This window comes from Nicotiana sylvestris, chromosome 7 (assembly GCF_000393655.2).
Source record: "Nicotiana sylvestris chromosome 7, ASM39365v2, whole genome shotgun sequence".
In the NCBI taxonomy this organism is placed as follows: domain Eukaryota; kingdom Viridiplantae; phylum Streptophyta; class Magnoliopsida; order Solanales; family Solanaceae; genus Nicotiana; species Nicotiana sylvestris.
In genome coordinates this window covers 172,468,495-172,484,710 of record NC_091063.1, presented here as the reverse complement: position 1 = coordinate 172,484,710, position 16,216 = coordinate 172,468,495, and the positions used below count along the sequence as shown (strand labels likewise).

Here is a 16,216-nt window from a genome sequence, read left to right as displayed (position 1 = left end):
TATGAGATGAATGCGGTGCATTCATCCTTATTTAGAGATCTTGAGTTCGAATGTTAGAAATGGAGAACACTTACACGTAATGAACATTTCTTCTCTTAATGAACCCTACACAGTTTAATCTAGATTAATTGGATCAATAAATTTCAAATACCGAAGGCATAAAAGAAGTTTGGTTTTTTCATTTTTAGCCCGCGCTAGAAACTATATATATATATATATATATATATATATATATATATATATATATATATATATATTCGACTATTATTTTAAAAGCAACTATACAATATTGTTTTCCCAGAAAAGTTTTGAATCACTCCAAAGACAACTTACCTCACCCTTCCACCCAACACTTACCAAAAAAATGAAAAAGAAACAAAAGAAAAATAAATTGTGGTGAAAACAAATTAATGCCAACTGAGTCATTGATGTGTAATCAAAAGCTGGTATAATTAGGAAAAAGGACAGAGGTAATTATATATTTTGAGGAAAGCCATTTGCAAAAAATGGATTGGGAATCTTTTAGCTCTTTGGACCACAAAACTCTGATTGCTTTTCTCTCTCAAAAAATCAAATATTAGTGCAGTTTAAATGATTCATCAAGTTGACTTTACTTTTAAGTTTTGCATGTGAAATTATTATAAATTTTCTAAGAGGTTGTTTGGTCGAGAATTATCTCATGATTAATTTTCGAGGGATTAGTTATTCCGGGATTATTTATCACATCCTTCTATAGGGATTAAAAAACATAACAATTCCGAGATAACTAATATCGGAATTAGTTATACTACGATTTAAATTGGCAGTCTTCTAATTAAATTAAATCCTTAATTAATTTAGTCTTTCTAGATCATACTGCCACATCCTTGATTACTAATCTTCTATGATACGAAAGCTACCGTGTTATTTTATTTTATTTTATTTTTTGTTTCTATGTTTCTTTATAATGTCAACTTCAATTTGTATATTCAAATTAAAAAAACAGAACTTGATTTTTGTGTTGCATACATTTGAAATATATGAAAACAACCAACTTGTATTACTTGTGCTACCAACTCAATCCATCTTTTCTTTTTGCAGTATATTTTAACCAAGAGGAACATAAAAAAGAAAATTAAAAAAAAAAAAAAAAGATATAAGAGGTAACCAGTAAATTATGTACCATAACCAAATTGTTCCTGTAAAAAATATATACGTCCAGTAATTAATTTGTGTATTAACGTATAGAATTTTTCATACTATCAAGTGAAATATACCTACAAGTAGTAATTTTTCATAACAAAATCGCCTAACATGGTTACCAGAAGAACAGAGTATACAATCTTTTATAACTGGTTAAATTATATTAATATAGATATATATTCCGTGTCAAAAATACATGACCTAATTGCAAATGTTTAATCAAACTCAAATTGCGAATGCTAGATTCTTCTTTCTGATATGTACAATCATGACCTAATGTTGGTTCCCCACAGAATTTAGTGAAGTTGGACTATTTTTATTTTAGAAAAAATCCCCTTTAAATTCATGTGTTATGTAACATAAGAATAAAAGACTATAACTTTACATCATAATGTTCCCCTCAAAAGATTAATTATAAGATATTCCTATTAATTTCTTGGCATTCATCAACTTACATCATGCTTTCTTAGGAAAATCAAATAGGAAAAACAAAAAAGTTCTCGCTCATATCTCTTGTATTGTTGTTATTGTATTATGCATTTTTATGGTACTAATATATCGACTCCTGTTGCTTTTTTTGAGCCGAGGGTCTCCTGGAAACAGCCTTTCTACCCTTCGGGGTAAGGGTAAGGTCTGCGTACATATTATCCTCCTCAGACCCCACTTATGGGATTATACTGGATCGTCGTCGTTGTTGTAAAAAAGTTCCCACTCAACAAATTGAGAGAGAATAAATCATGATGGAATGATGAAAGTAATAGCCATATTGCAAGTCCTACTATATAAGTTCATATTTTAATAAAAGAAACGCATAAACTGGTCAAGATTAATAGGAATCACCACTAGTATTTGATTAACAATTCTTTCTTAGCTAGCACATGCTATATCCTCATCTAAAGAGAAAAGTTAGCTTTTAAGGTCAAAAGTTAAAAGTATTATTCATGGGTAGGGGTGACAAACAGGAGGGTCGGGTTGGATATAAGCGGTCCGAAAATGGATAATGCAAAAAACGAATAAATTATTTGACCGGATTCATATTTAGTACGGATAAAAAATGGGTTAACCCGTCCATATTATTTATGGCTTCTTGAATATGATCATTTTTGGGAGAATTCCTAGTCTCCAAAACTTGAGGAACCCACAATTTGAGGTTTTACAAATGTAAAAGTTAAACCATTAGTTATCCATTGACTAAGTGGATAATATGATTTTTATCCATATTTGACTCGTTTTTAAAAAGTTCATTATTCAACCCATTTTTTAATAAATAATATGTTGGATAACTGTTTTCTTTTAACTATTTTGCCGCCACTACCCATGAGGCAAGCAAGGGGGCTTGAAGTTTTGCCCATAGAACAAACAACGATAAAAATTTAAAATCATCCACTTTAAAGACTATTTTGCTCTTCAAGCACCTATTTTCCTACTTTGAAATACTTGTTAAACTTAAAGTTCTGCTCATGAAACAAACGGAGATAAAAATTTAAGACTATCCACTTTGAGAGCTATTTGTATACTTCACCCTCTATTTTGCTCTTCAAGTTCCTACTTTGAAATCTAGCCACACCACGTTGTTGTACTTCATCTCAAATAGAATGACAGGATTTGGAGTACAAGAGTCAATCTATCTAATTTTCGACGTGAACTCAAACAACTAAGATTTTGAAATAAAATTACTTATTTATTGGGACAGTCATATAAATCTCCTATATTGTTGTACTCATAATGGCACAAATGATATAAAGGAGTTCCTTTCGACAAGCTTTTAGAGGGAGAAATTCAAAAATAGCCAAATTTACAAGTGGTCATTCAAAAGTAGCCATATTTTCAAAAGTAATTGAAATTTTGCCACTTTTTATGTAAAGATAAATCTGAACGAAAACACTATTCAAAATCCGGAAAATACTCCAGTATATTATACTAGAGTTCCAGCATAAGTATACTGGAACTCCAGCAAAGTATACTGGCCTGGTATAATAAGCTGGAAGTTCATACACAGGTGCTCGAATCTTCAGTATATTATGCTGGAACTTTCTGCGTGTTGGAATTCCAGCATAATATGCTGGAAGTTCATACACAGATGCACCGAACTCCAATATATTATGCTGGATCGATCTCTGTTGCGGCAAAATAGAGACTATTTTTTAATGACTTGACAAACGTTGGCTATTTTTGAATGACCAGTTCGAAAACTGGCTAGCCCGTGCTATTTATACGCTTTTAGAGGGAGTGCCACCAAAATAGACAGAAGAGAGAAGATAAGATCGCGGCCGACTGGTTGGCATCTGAAGCTCTGAAGCAGCCGCCAGGTTATCAACAGCTTTTGGCCTGTCTGCCTGGACATAAGATACCTAAAGAAGAAGAAAGAAAAGGAAAACATTATTGTAAATGGCACGATGTCAGCAGGTTAGGCAGCTCTAAGGTTTTTTATATTCGGTGGAAGGCAGGCTGAACTCTGCCCCAACCAAGTGAAACTAAGGGTCTGAAAGAGTTCACGATCTGATCTATGGGGTGTTAACCCTCGGAGGACGGCTGAGCCAACGAACCAATTTCTCTGGATGCTTGGGCTGTGTAGGGTACCTAAAAGAGCCCATTACATTCTAGTGGGTAAGTGCACAAATAACCATATTTTGGACTACTTTTTAAAAAATAGCCAAAGCTTTTAAAGTTTAACCATCTCACAATCAACTTCAGACTTGCAAGACTGAAATTGAGAATCGCTTGTCTGAAGATTGGAACTTCAAACATACAGGTTTTAAGTTGGAGATTGCCAAGTTCAAACTTAAAGACATAATGGATATTCGAAAAAAGAACATAAGATATATTAACGTTAAGACAAGAATTAAGTTTGATTAAAACTAAGTAAATTCACTGATCCGACTAATCAAAATTTATGTTGCGCAAGGTACATTAAAGGAAATGCACTTGCTACCAATAGTTTTTTCATTTCTTGTACTCAATTCAAGACCGTTGATTACGGGTGGAAAGATCTCATCAGTCCCACTATACTCTTGGTGGTATTTATTTTATATGTTAAACCTTAATATTATTCTTGAAAAGGATAGTAGTAAAACTTAAGACCGGATCGGACAAAAATTTAGAACAGCAAAGTGGTAGAAGCCTTTATTTTGTTCGACTCCCAAGTACAAAAAGAGACTCTAGGCCTAATAAAACATAACAACAAACATATAAAACAAACTTTCAAACCTATAAATTACATAGAACACAGCACAACAAAACCCTAAACGAAAGGTAAAAAAAGTTTGTGAGTAAGAGTTGATTCTAAAGCAGTATAAACAGCACGCCATCCTGCTTCTGTAGGGTGAACTCTGTCCCAGAAAAATGCAGATTTTGGATCATTACACACTGTGTACATCTTCTCACCTTTCTCATTCATATTTCCACATGAATATTGATTGCTTATTCCCATACAACATGGTTTTAATGGTGTCTCAAACCTTGTACTTCCTGCTCAAGAATATTTAGTTTATCAGTATGGAGTCGTTTGGCACGGTGTATAAGAATAATACTGATCGAATAGGGTGTATTAGTAATAATGTGATTAGTTTTTATCGATTGTTTGCTTTGGTGTATTAAGGGTTTTAAAAGGGTAGTTATGTCTTTATATATGCTTATCCATGTATTAAAACTCATGGTATTACTACTATAAATATTACTGAATAGGTGCCTACAAAATATGTCGTATAACTAATACAATTATTAGTTGCAAGAGTTTCTAAGTTTCACTTTTATCAGAATTAAAAAAAAAAAAAAAAAGGATCCTTTTTGGGCTAGTGTGCATACAGAGGCGGACCAGGATTTTAATGTAACGGGGGCACCAATATTCGGTTCAATCAGTGCCCCTAAAGACTCTTAATGTTCAGGGTTTCAAGTGATTTAAATTAACCATTTTCAAAATATATACATATACATATACATGATTTCTGCCGAAATTTAGAGGTCTAATAACTATCAAGGTTACACATGGGTCCGCATCTGTATGCATATGCAATATGGGCTTACATGTGTGCAACGTACCAATTTGTAATTTCCTTAAGAAGAGAAAGAGTAGAACAATAACGGCTCAATCCTAAGTAAGTTAGGATTAATTTTATGAACTATCACATCACTACTAAAAAAACAAGAATTAGCGACGGACGAATACTATAGCTAAATAGAAAATCCGTCGCCAATCCTATTTAGTAACGGATTAGCAACAAAGTATCAACAAATTCTGTTAGCTGGGAGCAATTTAGCGACACTTCAGTGACGAAGTTCGAGTCTTCTAGAAAAATTCATAGAATTAGAGGAACTCCTCTTCTTGGATGAAATGATCAAGGAATAGTCGGAAGCATATCTCGAAGAGTAGCTAATTCTATTTTTTTTAGTGCATAGTGCTCCATTTTAGCTCATATCATGAAAAAAGCTAAAGAGAGTAAATAGCTAGAGAAAAATAGTTCAATACCTGGCACTCCTTTGCGTTCCAACACAGTAGTAAATGAGGTAAAAAGATCAAGAATGACAAAAGTAGAATCCTTTGTCTCATTATTCAACTTTGCCACAGCTTGTTGCAATAATACATTGTGGAAATCCACAGCTGTGTTCTCAGTTGCATTGCATTGTTGAAATGAACTCAAAACTGTGCTTTGTGGAAGACATCCTAAGGGCTCCAATGCTGTTACTGCTATCTTCTTTGCACCAAGCTCATGAACTCTTCTCATGTTTACAACTAGTTGATTTACCACACTAGTTATAAAGGCAGGAAAATCCTACACACAAAAGGCATATGTATATATAAGAGCTTAATTTTTTATATTATCAGATTACCTAAAAGATAAGTAACAACAAGCCCAGTGAAATCCTATAAGTGGGGTTTGGGGAAGGTAAAGTGTACGCAGAACTTACCCCAGGGGCAGATTTAGGAGGGCGGAACCCTTTGCCGAAAAATTATACTGTATATATAAGGCAAAAATCTATTTTTTACCTCTATATATTATATTTTGAATCCCCTTGATACATCCTAAAAGCATAACTTAGTGATCAAGGGGGTTCAAAATCTATGTAAGGTCGTTGGTTCAATTCCCACTAGCTACAATCCTTTTAACTTTTTTTCTTTTTTGAATCACATTAGCGAAAATTCCGTCCGCCACTGCTTACCCCTACCTAATGAAGATAGAGACACTGTTTCCAAAAGACTCTCGACTCTACCTAAAAGATAAGTACGAGTAACTTTTCATAATAAACGGAACTAGTTACCTAAAAGATAAAGTTGATAACTTGTTCTGACAGGTTAAATTATATTAATACCGTTAAAATTCTTACATTGTAAGTATACATAAGTTAAAAGTTCTCGACGCGCACATAGATATGTGTGAGTTCAATTCTCATTGTCCTCTATTAATTTTCCCCTATTTCGAACATAGGGAAAGGAAAAAATTGACATATTAAAGGGTCATCAATCAATGTGAGTAATCTTGAATCAGTTTAAGAGTAATATGCTAAGGGATCGTTTGGTTGGAAACAAGTTATCTCATGATTAATTATACTGAAATTAGTTATTTCGGGATTATTATCTCAACCTTCCATAGGGATAAAATAACACTACAATCACATGATAACTCATCCAAGGTTACTTATACCATGATTTTATCCCAACTAAACGTAGAATTAACTCGTCTCAAATTTAATCACGGAATTAATTATCCCTCGTACCAAACGAGTCCTAAGGGTCTTGAGATCTAAGATTGCCACTTTAATATGTTGACCACAAAGTAAACATTTTTCTAAATTTTGTTATTGTTAAACATTTTTCTAAATTTTGTTATTGTTGTTTTCTTGGTCTAACACGAGAGGCAGAATCAAGATTTAAAGCTTATGGGTTCGAAAATACTAGTCTTTCTAAGTTAGTGAATTCTAAATTAATAATTTTATACATATTGAACGAGTTTCGTAAGACAAATATAAAATTTAAATCTAAATTAATATGTTCGATCGAACCCGTAACTATACATTGACTCCTTGTCTGTCACATAACTGGAGCCTAGAGTGTACCACTCCCTCCGGTTCACAATAACTGACCAGTTTCCTTTTAGCACGCCCATTAAGAAAATGCTAAACCCTATACAAAAATAACTACTATGACTAAACTACCTTTATTAAATATTGGTCACATATTTATAAGGAGGAGTGAGAAAACTTTTTAGAAATATGCATGTAAAGGTAAAAGAGTAAAAATAAATTGAATTTTTTCTTGATTACGTAACTAGACACTTTTTGAACCAAAATAAAAAAGTAAACTGGTCACTTATTATGAACCGGAGGGAGTAATTTTTATCCAAGAAAAGGGTGACACGTGAGCCAATTAAGAATAAAGTCGAGTGAAAAAAAAACTGGTTTTTAAGTAATTTTATGGTTAGTAATGATCCACCAAAACAACAACAACAACAACAACCCAGTATAATCCCACTTAGTGGGGTCTGGGGAGGGTAGTGTCTACGCAGACCTTACCCCTACCCTAGGGTAGAGAGACTGTTTCCAAATAGAACCCCGACATCCTTCCCTCCAAGAACTTCCCACTTTGCTCTTGGGGAGACTCGAACTCACAACTTCTCGATTGGAAATGGGGGTTGCTTATCAACAGAGCAACCCCTCTTGTCTAGATGAATTCACCAAAACCAGTAGATGAATTCAGCTAGTTTAGAGTGTAGTAGGTGTAGGTCCAGTATAATTTGTTCCAAATGAAATTATACATAAAAATCCAAGAGAAGCAGGTTGGTCAAACATCTAAAGTTTTCTTCTAGTGGTGTCAGCATTCATTAATTTATAAGATGTCCTTCTATTGCAGATATCAACAGTTTACTGAACATTTCAGTTCTAAGGACAATAATACTTGACACCTTATCTCGATTCAAGTTTTATTTTGTGTCTCGTACAACTTACACTAATTGTATGAGGCTTCTTTTTGTCTCACAAATTTGTGGACCCCAATCTTACACTTTTAGGTCCATAGAAATCTGGGTCCACAAAATTATGAGACAAAAAAATTGTCTCATACAATTAGTGTCAGTTGTATGAGACACAAAATATTTTCCATTGGTGTTACCAAATGAATGAGATTTCTCTACCCTTAAATAGAGATTACAAAGTCGCTCCTGGAAATAGAGATACCCTTAGAAACAGTTTCGACATAAGAATTTTTTCACTTTTTTTCGAAATCAGTGTTTGGCCATAAATTTTTTAATTTTTACTTGAAATGAATTTTAGAATTTTTGGAAAATTTGAAAAACTACAAAAACTGTTTTTCAAAATTTTCGGTCAGATCACTCACATAACTTCAAAAACAACCCAAAATTATATTCATGTCCAAAACACAATTCTATTTTCAAATAGTACGATTTTCACTTGAAATTTTTTCACTTTTTTTTGAAATTTTACAATTCTTATGTCCAAACGCCCACTTAGTAGAGAAGCTTCTCCTTTAATTGGCTCAAACCAATAAATACCAAATAGCAGATGATTAAAGGAAAAACATATTTACGTAATTGGTGATTAGAGGTGGAAAATGGGTGATTTGGGCTAAACTTGGGCGAGTCAAAATCGGTTGACCCAATAAATGAGAGCCAAGGATGACAAAAAAGGAAAGAACCAATTTTTTTTTAATGTATTTTTATGGTTAGCGATGATCCACCACCAACAACAAACTCAATGTAATTTCACAAGTGAAGATTGGAAAGGATACCGTGTACACAGATCCTACCCCTACCTTCAAGAAAGCAGAAAGACTATTTTCGAAAGACGCTCGACTTAAGATTAGCGATGATCCACCAATCTAGCAAATGAATTCAGCTATTTTAGTGTTACTGTAGTACATTCACTGTATTCGCGATGTTGTATTCATGAATACAGCAGCAAAAAGCGCCTAAAATCAAGGGAGTCCAGCTGTACGCGCATGTATTCACATGTATTCACACTGGTGTATTCATGAATACATCAATAATTAAAAAGTGCCTAAAATCAGAGCAGTCCAGCTGTGAGCGCATGTATTCACATGTATTAGCGCAATGTGTTCATGAATACAGCAACGACAATCACCTTAAAAATAGGTATGTCCAGCTGCTTAGGAGAGAGGAAAAACATAAATAGCATATTTTATGCCTTATTTCATGCCTCAATGGTAGTATATACCATAAATACTTATTTTGCAATAAAATATAAAAGATAGCTATAGAAAATAATATTTTAAAATAATTTTGATTTATAATAAATAGGTGTATACCTTTGTTGTAGTATGTAAAATTTTCAATTATTAATGTATAACCCAATAACTTAAAAGGATTAGAATCTTAAACTCATAAGCCTCAAATTCTGGCCCATTATTACCTTTTGTTTTGAAGCTGACTATATCAAATTTCGAGTCCTATTTTTAAGCACTTTTTAATTTTTGGATATATTCCAATTTGACATCTAGGTATTTAAAGTAATTTAATTATATACCTCTAAATATTATACCTGTAGTATTAATATTATTGTCGTACTTTTTTCTACTTAGATTTCTAGCATTTTTTAATTTCTGTAGTATTAATCTTGTTGTTGTTGCTGTTCTTTTTTAAATTACTTTTTTTTTCATTATTGTATTTTTTTCACAATGTATGACTATAAGGTGGGACCAAAATCTACAATCATCCTGTATGATTTTGAATGATGAAAGAAGCCAAATCCTTGAGGGATCCAAAGTTTGGCCTATGGTCTCCACTCTCCATCATTGGGTTTTCTCTGGTATTATTACTTCGAAATAATATATATCATAAATAATCTGATTGTAAAAATATTTTATACATTATTAATGTATAGAACTTACCGCAGAAAGAAGGGTTTTCTACTACTATTATTAATATTTCAAAGTCTTAGTCAATATATTGGTATATTCTAGGGCTAATACACTAAATTGGTATATTCTAGGGCAAAGATAACTTTTAGCCCCGGCCGAAATATATTCGGTAGCTGCAAAAGTATATAAAATTTATATATTTTTATATATAATATACAGAAGTGTATATATATACAAAAATATATATTTTTCGGCTATTATTATAAGAGCGGCTATGCAGTGTTATTTTTGTATTGTGTGCATACACATTAAATTATTTACTATTTATTAACTATATAATAAAAAATAATATTAAAGTACCTGAGGAGTACCACCATTAGCAAGGAAAGCACCATAATCATTTCCAGCAAGAGAGAGCAAGAACAATGAAGATTGCACATCTGCCTTTGTATAGACTGAATTAGCCATCAATTTTTGGAAAAAATCGATTTGAGTTGTCATATTTGGCTCAGGGACTAAAGTATCAAATACACCAGTTCCTCCATATGCAAAATTTACCCCATATCTTAATCGATTTGTTGCATATTTCATCCATCTGTACGGCACTGGTGACTTCACTCCCAAGAATTTTGCTGTTTACACATGTTAATTAAATCAGTAATGAACATAAAAAAGCTAAAAGATTAATTAAAACCCTATCTTTATAATTTATCCAGAGTTTAATTTCTATATATGATCAGGTCACTTAAAAAATAACAACTATTCGTGATATATAAAAATAACCTTCTAAGCAGAGGCGGATTCAACAATTAAACTTTATGGGTTCAGCTTTTAAAATTTTTAGTATTAAACCCATTTATATTTTTTAAGTTATGGGTTTATGTCTACAATTTATTACAATTTCAATGACATTTTATACCTAAATTTATGATCCGCGCCGAAAATTATGATTTTAATTGTACTCGCGCCTACTATGGTACTTCCACCCCTGCTTCCAAAATAAGGTTGGCAAACTGCTATAATAGGTTAAATTACACGTATAGTATCAATGTATATTATTAGATAGACAAATAGCATAAGTGGACCCGTTATCTAGCGCACGTAAATTCAAAATATTTTTCTAAAGGATGGTGGAAATTTTGGTTATGAAAAGTCTATAATATTAATTAATATCTATAATTAAATATGGAATAAATATAATTTAAATTTTATATTGGGATTAGTATCCTTGTCCCTAACAGAAGTGGTAGAGTAATCATAGAAGTGGGCTAACAAAATGCAATGAACAAGTTACAAGTGACCACTAGTGATAATGATATATAGAACCAAAAGAAACTTGGTTTAGCACTAATTCTTTCATAATGTCGCACTTTCTATTATAAAGCCACACGTTTATTAATTAGCCAAAGATAACACTTAGAAAAAAGGTGGTACGGTGCACAGAATATCTCGTGTTCACATAGAGTCCGAAAAAAAGTCATATCCTAAGGGGACATGATATAGACAACTTACTCTGATGCAAGCACCAGCAGTCGTCGCAGATGTAGCACAATATTGGCGGGTTCCATTGAACCCATAACTTTGACACGAAACAACAATTTATGTGTAAAAATTTATTAAAATTGCAACAACGAGTAAATATGAACCCATAACTTTAAAAATATAATGTCTCAACACTCAGAATCTTAAAAGCTGAACCAATAAAATTTACATTCTAAATCCGCCTCAACCCTCAGGGGTTGGCCTGGTGGCAATTGACTTGAGCCTTGGGGTTTGCTCCCTTTCAAGGTCTCAAGTCCGAACCCCACTGGGTGCAAACAATTTCTGAGGGTCATCGGACTGGGTAAAACCTAAATTAACTGGGGTGCACTTGTAGGAAACTCCTTGCCAAGGGCCTGTGCACCCCCGGGATTAGTCAGGACTCTTAAATACTCGGACACCCGATACAAATAAAAAAAACATTCTAAATCCGCCTCTAATTATGGTGGGTTGATACCCGTGATTCATAAATATCATATAAAAATAATTTTACGTTGTTCCAAGATTCCCTTACTAAAATTATTTTTATTTAATATATTGAGAGAAAAGTAATGGAAGTAATTATGGGATCTCAAGAAAGAAAAAGATAGGAGTGTGGTGGTCTGACAAGATGATGAAGAAAAAGAGAAAAAGAAACAAAAGTATGAATAATGCAAAGATGTCCAGCCCCAGTGCAGAAAAGCAGTACAAGAAAAAATTTAAGTCATTGGTAAGTAGCAACCCACTATGAAAAAAGAGAAGAAAAGATTACTCAAAAATTAATTGTTTATATAAACACAAAAGATAAAGTGAACATAATGATGAAAAGAATAGCATGGGAAGAAACAAAAAGGCTGCTAGGCTGGAACTACACCACACAATAAACAAAGTAAAATACAGATATTTGATTACAGCAATAATAACAAATTCAGTATAATTCTACGGGTAAGATCTATCTAACAAAAGTAATGAGCACCCAAATCTTACTCCTATTTTGTACCGATAAAAAGTTTATTTTCAGTAAATCCTTGACCCAAAAAAGCATAAATAAAATATAAATATTTGATTGATATGAAAATTTAAAAAATATGTAATTTAAAAATCTTGATTAGAACGTTCTACTAATTAAGTATTTTTTCTATTATATTTATTTCATGTGACACATTCTTTTCTTTTTAATATATTCTATATAAAATATGACATATTTCAATATTTACCTTCTATCATTAAATTTTTATCATTAAAGATACTTTTTAAAGCTGCACAAATTTTATAAAACACTTAACTTAAATAGTCATCCACTTATAATACATGTATTAATCTATATATATATAAGTATCAACTAGAAAAACATAAATGGTGAATTCAATCCTCCAGCTATTTGTGTAAAATATTTCAAAAAATAAAGACTAGTTTAATTAAATTAAATTTCGAACTCAGTGGAGCAGTATCACAATAAAATGAAAAGGAAGGAGAAATATATACCAAGATAGTCAGTGAGGACACGGCCATCGGAAAACCTGCCGGAGGGCTTGCCGGGGAAAGTGACACCATATGGCTGTTTCCAAGAATTAGCCACAGATTTTCTATTATTCCCTGTATCTGCATATGAATCTCCAAATACAAACATCTTTGTGGGTTTAAAACCATTTATTTGATGCTTCTTTTGCTCATTAATGGCACTTTGCTGCTGGTTATGGCTATGGTGATGATGGTTATGGTGGTGATGACTTGAACCTTGAACTTGAATACTCCATAAAAAACCTATAAATTTTATAGAAAGCACTTGTTAGCAGGGGTGGAGGCACAAGCCGACCTACTGATTCGATCGAATTCATTAACTTTTATTTAAACAGTGTATTTGATGTTTTGAATTCATGAGACATGTATAATATTAAACCTAGAATTCAGTCATTAATATTTGAAGTCGTTGTTCTAAAATTCAGAACCGAATCCGGGTTCCACCTCTGCTTGTTAGACTATAGAACAAGAACTAATCATAAGGGTGTGTTTGATACGAAAGAAAATATTTTTTTCCTATCTAATAATACTATTTAGAAAATGCATACCTGTGATGAAGAAGGAGAAAATGAAGAAGTGTGAGAACTTCATGGCTTGATAATAGGAAGGAAAGTTTTAGTTTGAATGGAGAAGAGTTGTATGGAAATATGAAAAGGAAAATTTGGGGAAGAAGAATAGTGAGATTCTATTGTACTAATACTAAAGCTATTTATATATTAAATACATGAAAAAGAATAGGAGGGGGACATTGATTGGTGGAGTATAATTTAGTCATTGGACCTTTAATTTACCAAATAAATTCAAGACCATTTGGTTAGTGCCACAAGTTCATTGGAAGTAAAGAGGTCTGCCAAATTTATTATAATTTTCTATTCGAATTGGTGGTGTCCTTTAAGAAATTAACCATATTGCAAAAGATGGGATATATTCTTTTCTACAAGGTTTTTTTTTTAAATATCTACTCATGTAGGGAATTTTCTATATTTTGAAATAAGGGCAAAATACAAAATTGACTTGTCGGTTCAAACTAATTACATTCGTTAGCCAAAAAATGTATAAAATATGTATTATATGTGTCACACCTCCTTTTTCATCCGCGCCACCGCAAAGGGGTGCAGAGGGGAGTTTTTCCAATTAAAGGACAATCGAAACGGGATTTTATTTAAAGATTCAGAGTCGCCACTTGGGAGATTTGTGGTGTCCCAAGTCACCGGTAGAATCCCGAATCGAGGAAAAGAATGACTCTGTTTAACAGTCTGCGCACCAGAAATCCGGATAAGGAATTTTGTTAATCCGGGAGAAGGTGTTAGGCATTCCCGAGTTCCGTGGTTCTAGCATGGTCGCTCAATTGACATATTCGGCTTGATTATCTGATTTTATACAATTATGAACCTATGTGCAAATTTTAACTGTTTACCGCTTTTGTTATTATTTATTCAAAGAATTGCAACGTCGTGAGAATGCATCTCGAATTGCGCCACATAAATGTACCCGCAATTTTTGATACGTTCTAACTTCGTTGAAATTTGGATTTGGGTCACATAAATGTGCACCCGAGTTTAGGAAGATAACATTATTAAATACGCGCCTAAAAATATTAACGCGTTGTTATTTTGAGAAAAGCCGTAAAGCTCGCTATGCGGCCTGTCTCGAAATCTAAGCATTTGAAATAACTGTCCGTTGAGGGCCCCGCAGTTTGTGTATTCTTGTTTGTCGAGGCTCGTCACATTCATTATTTTTTAAAGGAATTTGCAACGTCATGGAAATGCATCTCAAACCACGTCACAACCAATGTACTCGTGGTTAACGACACATTTCGACTTCGTTGAGATTTGGATTTGGGTCACATAAATGTGCACCCGAGTTTAAGAGAGTAAATTATTTAAAGCGCGCCGGAAGTGACTTGCGCGTTGTTATCTTTTGGGAAGGGCCGTGAAATTTTGCTAAACGGCCCGTCTCTAAGTCTAAGTATTTTAAAACAAATATTTATTGAGGGCCCGCAATTTTGTATTTTTTATTCGGCGAGGCTCATCTCATTTTTTATTCAAGGATATCCTAAAGCGACTATGATTTTTTATTTATTGGTCTCTAAAAATAAAGAAAAATCATAATCAATTAGCATTAAAAGTTCGGGCTTCAAATTCAAGTCCGGGTCCAAACAAAAGGAAACACCCTCTAGTTTGAACCCACTACCTAACTTAAGGTCCGTCGCCTGTCGTTGTAAATATTAACAAACCCGCTACCATTTCGATTCAGTTCAACTTTAGCTTTATTATATGAATTGGATTATTGGAGTTAATCTATATGGAATACAAAGCAATTTTTTTAGCTCTTTTTACGGTTTGTTGAAAAATGCATCAATGCTTAAAAGTGACATCAAGTTAGAATTAATCACTAACATTCGAGAACTAACATTAGTTACTAACATTATTTACATTGCTATTTAAAATGATGTTATTTACTCAAGTGAACTCGCGATTTCAGAATTAGACCTATTAAATCAACATGCTGATTTTCATAAACTATTTGAATCTGTTTTGTGACATAAACTATTTGAAGCTGTTTCACGACTAATGAACAAAAGAATTAAATACAGTATATTCCATAACTAGTAATCACCAACTAAGATTAATTATAATTGATATTCCATGTTTGTAGAAATAGATTCAATCAGTCCGGTTTATGCATTTCAAAATCATTCCAATACATACTATGAAATATCAAATGAACTACTGCTTATACATCAAATTAAACACAAAGAAACAGTTATTTTCAGAAATCTATTCCAACAACTCTTTACTTTCTTTCCTGTAAATTTGAGAGCTGTAGAACATGTACCTGGATAACGGAAATACAAGAAGATGAAGGAGCGGCCAGCAACAGTAATAACACGGCAAGACAACAACAACCCAATCGCAACAATTCAAACCAGATTCGAAGCCCGGAAAAATTTGAAGAAAACCAAACTGGAAAATTTGAGTCCGTCACTGGTTGCACTTATACTAATACTATGGATACTCTCCAGGCACTTTTTTAAAAAAATGGAATGTTATTTTATGGCTTAATTTATGTATATTGTAGAATATCAATAGATCAGATCACAAAGTTTTCTTTATTTCTTTGTAAGTTGAAATAAATCATGCTCTTGAATAATGATGTGCTAAAAAT

The 16,216-nt window shown here is 32.8% G+C and overlaps 1 protein-coding gene across 1 annotated transcript; it reads right to left on the bottom strand.

The window, feature by feature from the left end:
- Positions 1–4,278: 4,278 nt before the first annotated feature.
- LOC104224226 (GDSL esterase/lipase At5g03610-like) lies at positions 4,279–13,740 on the bottom strand. The gene is made up of 5 exons (XM_009775829.2): positions 13,597–13,740; positions 13,013–13,291; positions 10,370–10,641; positions 5,648–5,951; positions 4,279–4,650 (listed from the first exon to the last, which is right to left on the bottom strand). The coding sequence occupies exons 1-5, from the start codon at positions 13,637–13,639 to the stop codon at positions 4,424–4,426; spliced, it is 1,125 nt and encodes a 374-aa protein (XP_009774131.1). The 5' UTR covers positions 13,640–13,740; the 3' UTR covers positions 4,279–4,423.
- Positions 13,741–16,216: the final 2,476 nt, after the last annotated feature.

Coding starts and splice junctions, on each gene's coding strand:
- LOC104224226 (XM_009775829.2), bottom strand. CDS start 13,639: ATGAAGTTCTCACACTTCTTCATTTTCTCCTTCTTCATCACAG. Junction 13,292..13,596: donor TTTCTCCTTCTTCATCACAG/GTATGCATTTTC, acceptor TAAAATTTATAG/GTTTTTTATGGAGTATTCAA. Junction 10,642..13,012: donor TGTCCTCACTGACTATCTTG/GTATATATTTCT, acceptor ATGTGTAAACAG/CAAAATTCTTGGGAGTGAAG.